Below are 11,983 nucleotides of genomic sequence, written 5' to 3'. Positions count from 1 at the left end.
TTCCAGCCAAAAAGCCTAGCAACGTTTACAACATATGAAGTCTTTGATAGCTTCTCGCAGGATGCGATAAATAGTAACACAACCTGACCTTCAACTTTTCCATATATACCGTTAAAGAAGAATCCAGGTGTTATCTGACTATAATCATTTGTACTGTAACCATGAATCGGGGCGAAGTGAGGAAGAAAGCTTCTATGTAAGTCATAACAGATAAGAGTTTTACAGCAATTCTTCTTGATATTTTCATAAAAATAGAAGATACAGCTGAGCTATTTCTAAACTTAGGAAACCTGGTGTTGGAGCTGCGTCCATCAACATGAATGCCAGCCGTAAAAGCAGTCACAGCTTTGGTAGCAGAAGTATTAGAACGATCGGCGGAGGTTCAAGGAATAATCTGTTTAATTCGTCAAGTCGTAAGAGCGTAGCAATTGATTCAAGCAGAGGTGATAAGCCTCAATCGAAACCTCCAGTGCAGGTAGGTGTCAATATTTGTACCGAAAATGAACTGTACCCTTACACACACCTGTACGTATAGATCAGTATCAAATGTATCCAAAAGAGACTTGAGTGTGTTCGTATAAAACCATAGATTAATTTATTGACAAATTGCGACAGCTATATAATTATGTAGCGTTGAAGGACTTTTCTGTTTAGATTTGAGGTGTCCCTAAATGCTGTAACTGTTGACCTCTGCACAAACCTAAAGTAAATAATTTCCTGATAGAAAAGAAGGTAAATTTCCGCACAGCATCCTACTTTGTTATGAATACAATTCTTGGATAAAAAAAAAAAAAAAAAAAAAAAAAACAAGGGCAAAACAATAGATTGCCTCAGTGAGGGACTATGGCTTTGTTATAGAATCACATCATTGAATAAAATCTCGCTTTCGGATTGGTTAACGAAGTGAGGTATTGCGAGTTGAAAAGGAGACAAAGTAATATTGTTTTGCATCTATGTATACATAACAACTATAAGTAATGCAGTTATCTTTTTTTACTTATTTTTATTCAATTATGCAATTCAAGGAAAGTCCATGACTTGTCTTGTGAACTCTGCATGAAATTGCACTTGAAAACTGGTATTGCACTCATCACTTCCCAATTCATGCAATTTTGGTCTTTGCATGTAATTTAATGCAGAATTCCCTCATCAAGTAGTGAATTTTCCTACAGAATAGAATGGGGCCATGTGAAGTCTTACTGAAAACAAATATTCATCACAATCATGAATAACAGGCAGTGATCTTAGTTTAAATATAGAACCCTGTATTACTTTACATGTCAAGTTTCTGCTGCACCAGAATTAATGAACCTGAATAGAGTACTTTTTGGTAGTATCATTGCACTCATCTGATTCTCAGTTGATTGAAAATTCCTTGAAAATAATTCCTGCACTGAATTCTTTGAGGTCTCTGTAATGTTCCTGAAAAATCAGATTTGCCTAATGAAGGATTTTGGATAAGGATCATGTACAGATTGTAAATTGATTCTTAAGGACACAGTTCTAAGACTTAAACAAGGATCTAAGATCAATGCATCCATGTTCTGTATTATCGTCCAACTTCCCTAGGATTCTGTACAGTATTGTATGAGGGCATTATGAAATTGGCATGAACTGAATTTGATTCCCGATTGGTTGTTATTACTGTTGATTAAAATGGTTGTTGGTCAAAGGTGTTTGATGACCAGGGACAAGATGTCACTCCAAAAAGTCTACTTCAAGTTGATCCTACTATTAAGTGAGTTTTTAAGTTTGCTTACAATTTATTCAATGATAAGGTCTGATTATAACTATTAGGATAACTATTTTAATTAATAGTTATTGTACAGTTACTGTAACAACAGTTGTTATAGGTAATCGTATGGGGCTGAGTAAAATGTGTTTTCGGAAGTTGCTGAAATTTCCCGAGTCGCGCAGCGACGAGGGCAATTTCTGCAACTTCCGAAAACACAAGTGATATTAATCCTTAATTTTACGAGGAACCATGTGATTACTTGTTTATAATATAAGGAGCAAAATGTTTTCTTACTGATCTCGCGCAAAACGGGACGCCATTGTTACAAAACAAACAGAAATTTCTTTTACCTTGGCAGCCGTTGCTAAGCGATTTTCAGCCAATCATTTTCAAGTAATTTTGCCCGGGGCAATTGCAAAAATTAAAAAAAAAATGCCCTCTGTCTTGACCAATCACAATTCAGTAATTTTGCCCCTTATATGATAAGAATATTTAATTCCATGTTGTCATACATCTGTTCAGTAACAGACAAGGGTTTCATTAATGTTTTCAGCAGGAGGGCAACTGGTTTTCACAGGCAGACAAACCTTTTTGAATTGAACTTCTTCATAAGATAAACTTTCCTCCAGATTGTCAAACCAGGTGGGCAAAACCATCCTCACAACTGGTCAATTTACCCAGTGCCTGGCCCTTAATGAAACCCCAGCTCAGATGACATCAACATGTGATATAAGAACGAAAAAGTGGATATCAAAGCAATCTTTGCAGTAATGAGAATCATATGTGTGAACTGCAGGTTAAGATCTATTCTAGTACAGACCCATGGTAACATGGAATGTTAGTATTTGTTTTTGCAAAATGTTGTTCATGGTGACATCATCTATCTGTCTGTCCACTAATAGATCATAAGCAAGAACTAATCAAAACTAGTGTATAATTCCACAGCATATCATTATAAAATTCAAATATTTGATAATAGATAGATGTGTTACAACTGAGTCCTCATGCATGGGCACAATATAAGACAATCAGTTTGTTTGAAGGTATATTGATCCAGTTACGGGATTGTGAATTTTGTCATCTGAGAGTTAATGAATATTTTACAACATGGTCATTACTTGGGTACTTTTCTGTTTTCTTTTTTAAGGAGAAATCAGAGCAACACATTTTTCACCGGTGGAGAATCCATTGCGACGGTAAAGTGTTCCCATCTATGCTGTAGAGTCAATGCTTTTCTGGTGTCAACTGGACATTCTCAATAAATACATTTACTGCCTGAATATGAGTACGACATAATTCAAAATTGATATTTTATATTGCTTCTCTGATTTATGTTGCATGACTCATGCATAGCAGAATCACTGGTTACTTTTCTTCAGTAGACTCAAAAAGAAATAAAGATTTCACTTTATGTCTGAAACCTTACTGTGGGTGGAGTCATGATCTGTAATCAAAGTCATTTCAGATGGCCATTGTAGATAGAAGGTGCTTGTAGAAAGTTTTATGCGCAAAATTTTAGTCTGCACCAATGTAGATTAAGCCATCTATCTTGCATCAAATTTGATGCTTTCTAGAATAGTGAAAGTTTAAGATAAGCCTAAAGGAGGTTTTATGTATCTCCTTCAGGCTCATGTTAACCGTTTACACCCTAACATCAGTATGCGTATTCTCCATAATGTTCTCTATACGTTTCCTAAGGTACTAACAAGGAGAATTTGTTTCACAATCAAGAGCTTCTTTAGATGGTGAATTATTTTCCTTTACTCTTGCGACCTTAATCGTTGATACAGTGGTGATACTTTAAAGAGAAATTTCATTTAGATGCCAGTCACTCTAAAGGGTCAAGTAACTAAACAACTGGATGTCCGAATTTCTTACAAATCATTTCATTTCTTACAGCCTTCTGTAGCTAGTGAAATGACTGGTCAGTCGTTCTATGCAGCCAGCAGTGCCAGTATGTATGGTGGCTTCTCTCGATCAGTCTTTGGTTCAGTGTCTGGCCGATCATCTCCTGAATCAGTCAGCGAGGATCTGGCCGAACCAAGTTCTGGCTTCCGCGACAAATTTACAACATCTCTCGGAGGTAATAACGTCAGTAGCAGAAGGGGACTGTGCAAGGTTTATGAACAGGGAGCCACAGAGCAGCATCTCTTTTGCAGCATATATGGGGATTTTATTTGCGGATAAAAGGATATTACGCCTGTTTTGCAAGCTCTTGAAACTTTTGAAAATTTCTTGGTAGTAAACACAAAAAGGTTTATGATCATTTTTATACTTAAAGAAGATTTTTGTGGACTTGAGATAGGACTTTGGGAAAGAAGCCAAGGAAATTCTTGTCCCGTGAACTTTAATAGGCCATCTTACAGTTGTGTACTTAGTTGCCAAGCCTTTGATTCAGAGTGAGGCTGAAGGTCACCTTGTTTTGATAGAGACCTGTATCTACTTAGCATGATAACAAAGTGATTTACATTTGAAAGGCAGCAAGGTTTGTATCATAACAAGGTCAACCCTAGCCTGACACTCCCATTCAAAGGCTTGGCAACCAAGCACACAACTGTAAAATGGACTATTATGAAATCATCAATATCTTTGTAAAGAAATTTCCATCATTCCCTTTTTTTCAGTTTTACAGCCGTTTTACCTATTAACGTAATACGTGACTCTTCTTGTTTTTGTTGTCATTATTGCCCGTAGACATCCAGACACGCCCAACTTTTACTCGAGAGGAACTCACAGAGAAAGATCTTGATAAAATGGTAATGATGCTGAAACCTTTTAACCGAGATGAATTTGTAGATCACGCGTTAAATTTATCTTCAAATTAGGAACTGTCTAACTGAAGAGCAATACAGTCACGTGAAAAAAGAATTTATTTTTCATCTCATCTTAAAAGGTTCAAAACCTTTTAACTAAAATATTTCTTTGAAGATTAAACTGAGCCTCAGCTCATGTTTTCGAAAAGGGACTACCGAGGTTGGGTACCTAAGAAAACTTCTGGTCATTGCTGTATACATCGTTCTATTTGATGGGGTTTATGAATTGAATTTATGATTTAAATGTGGTGTTTTTACCAGGTTCACATCACACTCACTGAAACCGAAACAATCTGGATACTGGATTTTCCAGGTACTTGTGTTGGAGAGGATAATGAAATTGCAGAGAGTGTGAAGGAAAAAAACCAAAGATATGATGAGGTATTTACCCATATTAGCATAATATTGCATTCAGCAAGAGAAAATTATCTTTCAGTACTATCATCACCAGTATTGGACATGCATTGGACCAGCATTGGACTAGCACTGGACAATTCCATCTTGTTCAGATCAGAAGGCTTAATCAGATTTTGGATGGTCCCAACTCAATTCAGACAGTTCGTCCTTTTCCAGATTGCGACGACCATTTTAATTGATTTTCTTTAAGGGCGGTCGGTTTCGTTTTGGTCAGTCTTGCCTTGTTTAGACTGATGGTGCGCGTTTCCCTGTGGTTATAAGGTTTCCCCATTATTTCGGATGGGTTGAATCCGATTTCCGTCCGACTTCGGACGATTTCGTCGGATTTCGGATGTATTCGTGCGCTTCCGTGCTTTTTCGGACGGATTCGTCTGACCCTCGGATTTTTAATGGTTTCGACTAACTTCGGATTTCTACTCCCTCCTAATTATTATCTCCACCCACCCCACCCTCGACGCACATTAGGGGCCTTCGTTAACAATCTTAGTTCATTACATTAATGTTATCGTTTCTTCCTTGACATAGCTTTTAAAGAACCGTGTTGGTAATGACAGCTATGTGGAGAGAGGAATGCAAACTTTCAACAATGGCCAGAAGAGTAAAGAAATTCAGTCTAGTAAAGTTGAGCTTCATGTAAGCAATTTTTCATGCCCTTTTTTTATTGCAAGGTTAAATGCAGTGTCAAAAGCGTGTCGGAATAGTTTTAAGTTTGCTTTACATCACTTCACCTGTGATTGGTCAAGAAAACGTGAACTTCTCAGCCAATCAAATGCCAGATAAAAGCCAATCGCGATTTCGTGAAGGTTTTTTCCCCCCAGTACCTTACGTAGGTGTGTTATTGTTTGTTTACTTTGCCTTTTCACTACTAGTTCAGTGTGATATTTTTCTTTGTTTTGACTGGCCGTTATGTTTACTTTGGTTTGATGACTCCCATCAACTCTTCCTAACTAAGGACTCCTTTGCCACAAATACTTCAGCGACTCAAATTTCTGTATCACATTTACTGTGTGCAAGAATTTGAGTCGCTGGGGATTTTTAGCCCAAGACCTACTGTGTTTTAACGAATAGCAAACTCCTGAGCGATAGAAGCTTGTATCGGTGATAGGCTTGTTTGAGGCCTACTGCTACTTTTTTTCCGATCATATTAAATATTTTTCAAAAAACACAAAGCTTTCCTTATTTTATCGTTATGATGATTTTCATTGTATTCCCCGATGCAGGAAGTTGGCTGTGTGGCTTCAACTTGGGATATGTACGATACGTATAATTATGAGGAAAATAAACAGGAAGGTATGTGTTGTAAACCTTCAAGGGAGACTCTGAGGCGATGAGACTGTATTTTTGCGATTGCAGTGTCTACAGAGTTGAAAATTGTGCTAGTTCCATCACATTCTTTCCAGTTCTGGTATCTATTTTACTTGACAAGTTTATCCAAAGGGATTACTGATTCTCTCCAGAAGCGCTGGCCTCCAGCATTTTAATCTGAAGAGCTGACCACTCTAACTGGACAAAATGGTTGAAGTCCCATTTTGATCTGAAGAATATTTTAAATTTTAATCTATTATCGTATGTACTCAAAGAAGATTGCGTAAAACTGGAAAAAAAAAAAGTAAAAGCAAGGGAACTTGGTGATCGCGCACAGGCACTAACCTGTTTACCACTGCCAACTGTTTCTCAATGGCCAACCACTAAAAAGGAATCTGGAAAACAATGGCGTATTCTAACTTTTTCAGGCGGTGATAAAGATGAAGGAGATGCAGATCATTTTGAAAGTCTTAGTCGACCGGTCAGTGGGGAGCGAACAAGCAGCCATGATGATAATGAAAGTGTGGGTTCCGTGAGGCCGGCTAGTGAAGCATCTGGCAGTATAACGGGTAAATAGCGCTGTTATAGACATTAATACAGAGTTGAAGTGGATCCTGTGAGAGAGTGTGAGGCCTTGATCAACGCGAGCTGGGTGACTGGTCTGCAAGGAGTCTAGTCTGCCCTGATAATCATTAGTGCCAGAGCCCCGGCAACCTCTCCTCGGCTCGTCCCGAATCTACCCTCGGGCGGAGAAAAGGGGCGTCCATTAGGGTTTTGTATAATGAGTGCCTACTCGCAGACTATTGGCTGAAAAGATAAAAAAAATTACCTCAGAGCCTTTAAAAGTCGACAAGTAAATATTAAGGTATTTTATATTGAGTAATAACAAGCGATCCCGTCGTTACGAGAATTATGACGTCAGACAAGTGGAGTAGTAGAAGAAATCCACAGGTCTGATGTGTGGTCGCTGCCTTGGAGCTGAAAAACGTCTACACGGGTTCGGAATTTTCGTAGGCTCACGTGTTAAACCACAGTAACATTATAGTAAAAATTTTTAAAAATTGAAAAGCGGTTTTTTTGCCCAGGTTAAGACGTAAGTTGAAAGGAGGTGCTTTAAAATTTGGCTTCAGATGGGCTAGTAACAACGGGCACAAAACATCCTTTGCACACCATAGTTTCATCCTCGGGCACTTGCCAAAAGTTTGAATGTTAACTGGGACGGGGATAGATTGATGGTAGCTCTGAGTGTCTGAGAGTCATTGTTATACAAAAATAGCTTTAAATACGATGTGGTCGTGATTTTACCTTTCTTGTATGTATTCTAATAGGTAGTCGAGCGAGTATGTTCACGTTTAAGAGCAGTTCTATTGAAGAAGAAGGACCTGAGAGGGCTGATGATGGAGCAACGGAGAAAGAAATGGAAGACATGGCTGCCATCATGGCGGAGAGAATACTTCAGGTTTGCCCACATTTTAACTTCATAGGCTATGTGGTTCGTCTCAAACGGACCTGTCATTTTTTTGTGGGGGGGGGGGGGGGACCTTCGGGAGATTTTGGTTGTGATAAAATTTACTGATTCCCCCATAAGGCTTTGCAGCATTCATATGATCCCCTCCTCACTGGCAGTTGATTGGCAGTCAATTTTCTATGCCCCCCTCCCCACTTTATGCTCTGTTGGCGACGACTGCTCCCCCCTTCACTCCCTTCCTGAAAACCATGTGATCTCGCCAAAAGCCTCCACCCCTCACCCCAGGCGATAAATAATGGCTGACTCACACGTCTTTTTGATAACTTCATGCTCAGTAGAGATGCTCAGTACATTGCTCTAGAAGGACCAAGTTCAATTTGGTTGTGTATTTGTCTCTTTGTTTGTTTGTTTTTGTCAAAAATAAGACTGCTAATGTAACAACTCACAAAACGTTGGGGCGAAGAATGGGTACCCTCACCCCTCCCTTCTTTCCTCGCTTTCCCTCCCCTCTCTACTTTCCCCTTTATCCTCTGCCTTTCCCCCCGATTCCGGTTTGGAACTTTGTCCTACTACCATTCATTAATAGGCTTTTATTTGAGAGAGGGGTAGGGGTAGGGGGAGTGGAGGGTGTGGGGGGTTGTGGGGAGGGGAGGTTTGGCCTCAGAGAAACCAAAGTGCTTGTGAACACCACACCAGTAGGTATAGATAGATAGATCACAGATAGATAGATAGATAGATAGATAGATAGATAGATAGATAGATAGATAGATAGATAGATAGGTATAGTCAAAGCCTGAATGTTTCCAATTTTAATCTCTCAGATTCTCTTCAATTCTTTTACTAGTCTGAAAGTATGCAAAAAGATCTCTTTATAATGGAGCGAGCTATAGCTCTGAACATTTATCAGCCCAGACAAGCGAGGTATAGAGGACTGGAGATTGTCCCAGGTAAATCTTGTCATGATTTTACTGAATGTTGAACGCGGTTGAAATATTCCCATTACGGAATAAATTTGTTATCTAGTCACGAGCTTGGGACAGAGAAAAAATTCGGAGTCCCCATAAGAAGTCGAACCTCAGACCTGCGGATTCCGCGCTTCGATGCTCAACTGCTGACCTTCAGAATACTCTATGGTCAGCGTTCTACATACTTCTAGCAATGTCGAAAGCGTCATGCGAGTGAATTGAATAAGAAAATCGGTAAATTTTGAGCTTGGTAATGAAATGTAAATCTTCTATCTCGTCTTTTTTGTTTAGTTACGGGACGCAGATTATTTCAAAATGCAGCGAGAACTGAATAATGACCCACGAGCCAACGGGTGTCAAGAAGCTCTGTATATCTTAGCCTTCAGAGTCTATTAAGCTCCGTCGGTGACACTGATTTAAAAATCTGTAACGCGCAAACACAATTTTAATTTTCAAAGATCGCTGCATTTCAAATTCAGGGCTCATTCAAGTTCCCATGTTCGACGTATTGCGCATTTAAGAATCCTGAAACGTGCTTGAAGAAGTTCTCAGTAGCCGTTCATTGAAGCAGTATTCTCCGATCTATCGAATCTCTACTATGATTATATTCACTTAGTACGCATTCAAGTTTCGCTAAAAGCACCTGGAAAGGTTCTCAAGAGCAATGCATTCGTGTAATAGTTCCCCAATCCAAAAAGTCTTTACTGTTGTCAAAATTTTTTTCAGTGCTTTTTCAAGTTTCCCGAAATGCACTTGGAGTTGTCCTCATTAGCACTGCATTCAAGCAATTTTCTCCAGTTCCTTCAATCTTTACTGTTTTCCATATTTTACTTAGTGCTCATTCAAGCTTCTCGAAAAGCGCTAGGATGGGTTGTTTTGAAGATGCATTTGAGTAACTTTCTCTAATCCACTGAATTTTTATTTTTGTTCTTCATCACTAGACGTTGATGTGGAAAAATCGGATGGCGAAGAAGCCAGTTCTGCTGCGGCCACGCTGGCACAATTGGGACCGAACCTACATAAATTATGGAGCTATTCATGTAATCTGACCAAAGGACGTAATGTTAGCTGCCTGGCCTGGAACAAACTTAATCCAGTGCGTAACCTTCTTTTGAAAAGGGAGATGAGAGATTTGAGTCTTTCTGAGGATTCAAACCTGATTAGGGAAATATTTTTCTAGCTCGGCCATATACTAAAGTTCCTACCCCGATAAATAGCAATGTCGAGAGCGTCGTGTGAGGTGGTAGAATACGTTGGATAGGGGAGGGAAGGATCCTCGAAAGGGAGCTGTAATTAAGGAATTAAAGTGCCTCCCAGATACTAGTTGGACGCAACTGCCAATCGAGCTTCGAAACCATATGTCGAGAGCAAGGAAAGGAATCAGATCTCAATAAAATAAACTTAATGAGGTAGTACATTATGAGCTCGGTGGGGTAGTAAAAAATATCCATGACAGCAATAAAAACAAAACGGCAACTTTAGCTGTAATTTAATTGATCTTTAAATTTTATTTCATACAGGATATCCTTGCCGTGGGATATGGGGAGTTCGTGTTTTCTGAGCAGAAAGGTGGCCTAGCTTGTTGCTGGTCAATTAAAAACCCTGAGGTAATCAAACCAACTAATTTGATTTTGAAAGACATTGTTATTCTTAATTTTGATTTTGTACTCAAGTGGGCGATTTTAGATTTTGGACACTAGTGGCCTATTTTTGATTTTGGACACTAGTGTTCGTCTTTAGATTTTTGAGACTGGTGTCCGATTTTAGAGACTAGTCTCCGATCTTAGATACTGATTTCGGACACCACTATCCGATTTTGGACACTAGAGCTTGAATTTGTACACCAGTCTCCGATTTTAGACGCTAGTGTCCTACTGCAGACACTAGTGTTTGATATCAGATATCAGTTTAGACATTAATTTGGACTTGTTACGGTTATGTTTGCTTTTATTCGAACGTCTGATTTCTGTGATCAGTGTCCTATTTTGGAGATCAGTTTCTGATTTTGTATGCTTTCGTCTTGTTAAAGCTTTTGGTTTCTGACTCTTTCAGTATCCTGAACGTATCTTTCGTCTGGACTGCGGAGTCACTGCTGTTGATTTTTCAGCTGCTCATCCTAATCTATTAGCAGTAAGTATCCGCTGACTTTTCCATACCTGCGAAGGCCTGGTAGTTAGCGGTCTGAATTTGGACCGAAAGTCCTGGGTTTGGGCCTTTATTTTGTTTCCTCGTACACTGTTACAATACAAAATACCTCTTCCTTGGAGAGAGTTCTTCTCTCCCCCTCCTCCCAAGGGTAAAAGAGAAATGGACAGTAGGGCCACCTATCAAATCGTATTGAGGCCAAGACGAATCGCGCAGGGGGTACCTATGATGGATTAGCATTTTATCAAAGCGGGGGGGGGCACTACTCGATTTCGTTGCATGCTGCTGAAAACCTGGATGAGTTACTTGTAAGACTTAACCCCTTTTCAGGGGGGGGGGTGGGTCAACCTTCAATCCTGGGCAAGTAACAATATGCATATTCGCCTTATTCTACAGAAACAGGATTTTTTTTTTTTTTTTCAGCCAGGTATGCAGTCAGGCTCGCATGCAGACTTGACAAGATCTATGTTACGGTTTTGTAATTTCAAATTCCATTATAGGAGTTTCTCTCAGTTAATGCACTTTTTTGTTTTTCGTTAGGTTGGCATGTATGATGGTACGATTGCTATCTACAATGTGAGAAGTCGGAGTGATACACCGGCTCTTGACAGCTTGTAAGTACTATATATATTTGTGAATGTACAGAACCTCCCCTCCCCCCCTCCCCCTTCAAAATAAAGAAATTAGAGCTCAATGCTTTTCTCCTCTTGATAGAGAAATGCTTGTTATGAAGTGCAATTCGCTATGTCAAATGAGGTGATCTTGCACGATATAAAAAAAAAATAGGTAAACAAAAAGCAGAGTGTTTTGAGCAGAATTCCATCGTGAGGGTGTCTTGAATAGTGGTGGACGTCAATCAAATTTCAGAGAAAGTATTTGCAACTGATAGTTTGCGCGGAAGGATACGTGCGACCAAATCAAGATTTTTTTTTTTCTGTGCCTTAGGTGACGCGTAAAACTAATCATGGAGAAAACTAGGTTTTCACAGTGACAAATACAGCAGCGAAATTCTAACGTATCTTTTTCCTTCAAGTTTCCTCTTGACTTTCCTATTTATTTACTTGGCTTCTTGCCTAGAAATAGATCCATGAGGAAGTTACGAACAATGTTAAAGTGCTACTGCGACGAAGTTTTT

General features: G+C 39.2%; 1 protein-coding gene across 1 annotated transcript in view; it reads left to right on the top strand.

Annotated features, from left to right (window-relative positions):
- Positions 1 to 11,983, top strand: part of LOC111321222 (dynein axonemal intermediate chain 4) — a 26,467-nt gene continuing 14,484 nt past the window's right edge. The window contains exons 1-16 of the mRNA XM_088738348.1: positions 1 to 196; positions 286 to 475; positions 1,674 to 1,738; positions 2,883 to 2,931; positions 3,635 to 3,818; positions 4,430 to 4,491; positions 4,810 to 4,929; positions 5,491 to 5,598; positions 6,186 to 6,255; positions 6,699 to 6,839; positions 7,599 to 7,729; positions 8,583 to 8,685; positions 9,645 to 9,799; positions 10,224 to 10,310; positions 10,756 to 10,833; positions 11,389 to 11,462. Coding sequence (XP_088594474.1) covers positions 162 to 196; positions 286 to 475; positions 1,674 to 1,738; positions 2,883 to 2,931; positions 3,635 to 3,818; positions 4,430 to 4,491; positions 4,810 to 4,929; positions 5,491 to 5,598; positions 6,186 to 6,255; positions 6,699 to 6,839; positions 7,599 to 7,729; positions 8,583 to 8,685; positions 9,645 to 9,799; positions 10,224 to 10,310; positions 10,756 to 10,833; positions 11,389 to 11,462 — 1,652 coding nt within the window. The 5' untranslated portion in view covers positions 1 to 161. The remainder of the gene's footprint in view (positions 197 to 285; positions 476 to 1,673; positions 1,739 to 2,882; positions 2,932 to 3,634; positions 3,819 to 4,429; positions 4,492 to 4,809; positions 4,930 to 5,490; positions 5,599 to 6,185; positions 6,256 to 6,698; positions 6,840 to 7,598; positions 7,730 to 8,582; positions 8,686 to 9,644; positions 9,800 to 10,223; positions 10,311 to 10,755; positions 10,834 to 11,388; positions 11,463 to 11,983) is intronic.

This window comes from Stylophora pistillata, chromosome 11, assembly GCF_964205215.1.
Source record: "Stylophora pistillata chromosome 11, jaStyPist1.2, whole genome shotgun sequence".
Lineage (NCBI taxonomy): Eukaryota > Metazoa > Cnidaria > Anthozoa > Scleractinia > Pocilloporidae > Stylophora > Stylophora pistillata.
This window is presented reverse-complemented; position numbering and strand designations above follow the sequence as displayed.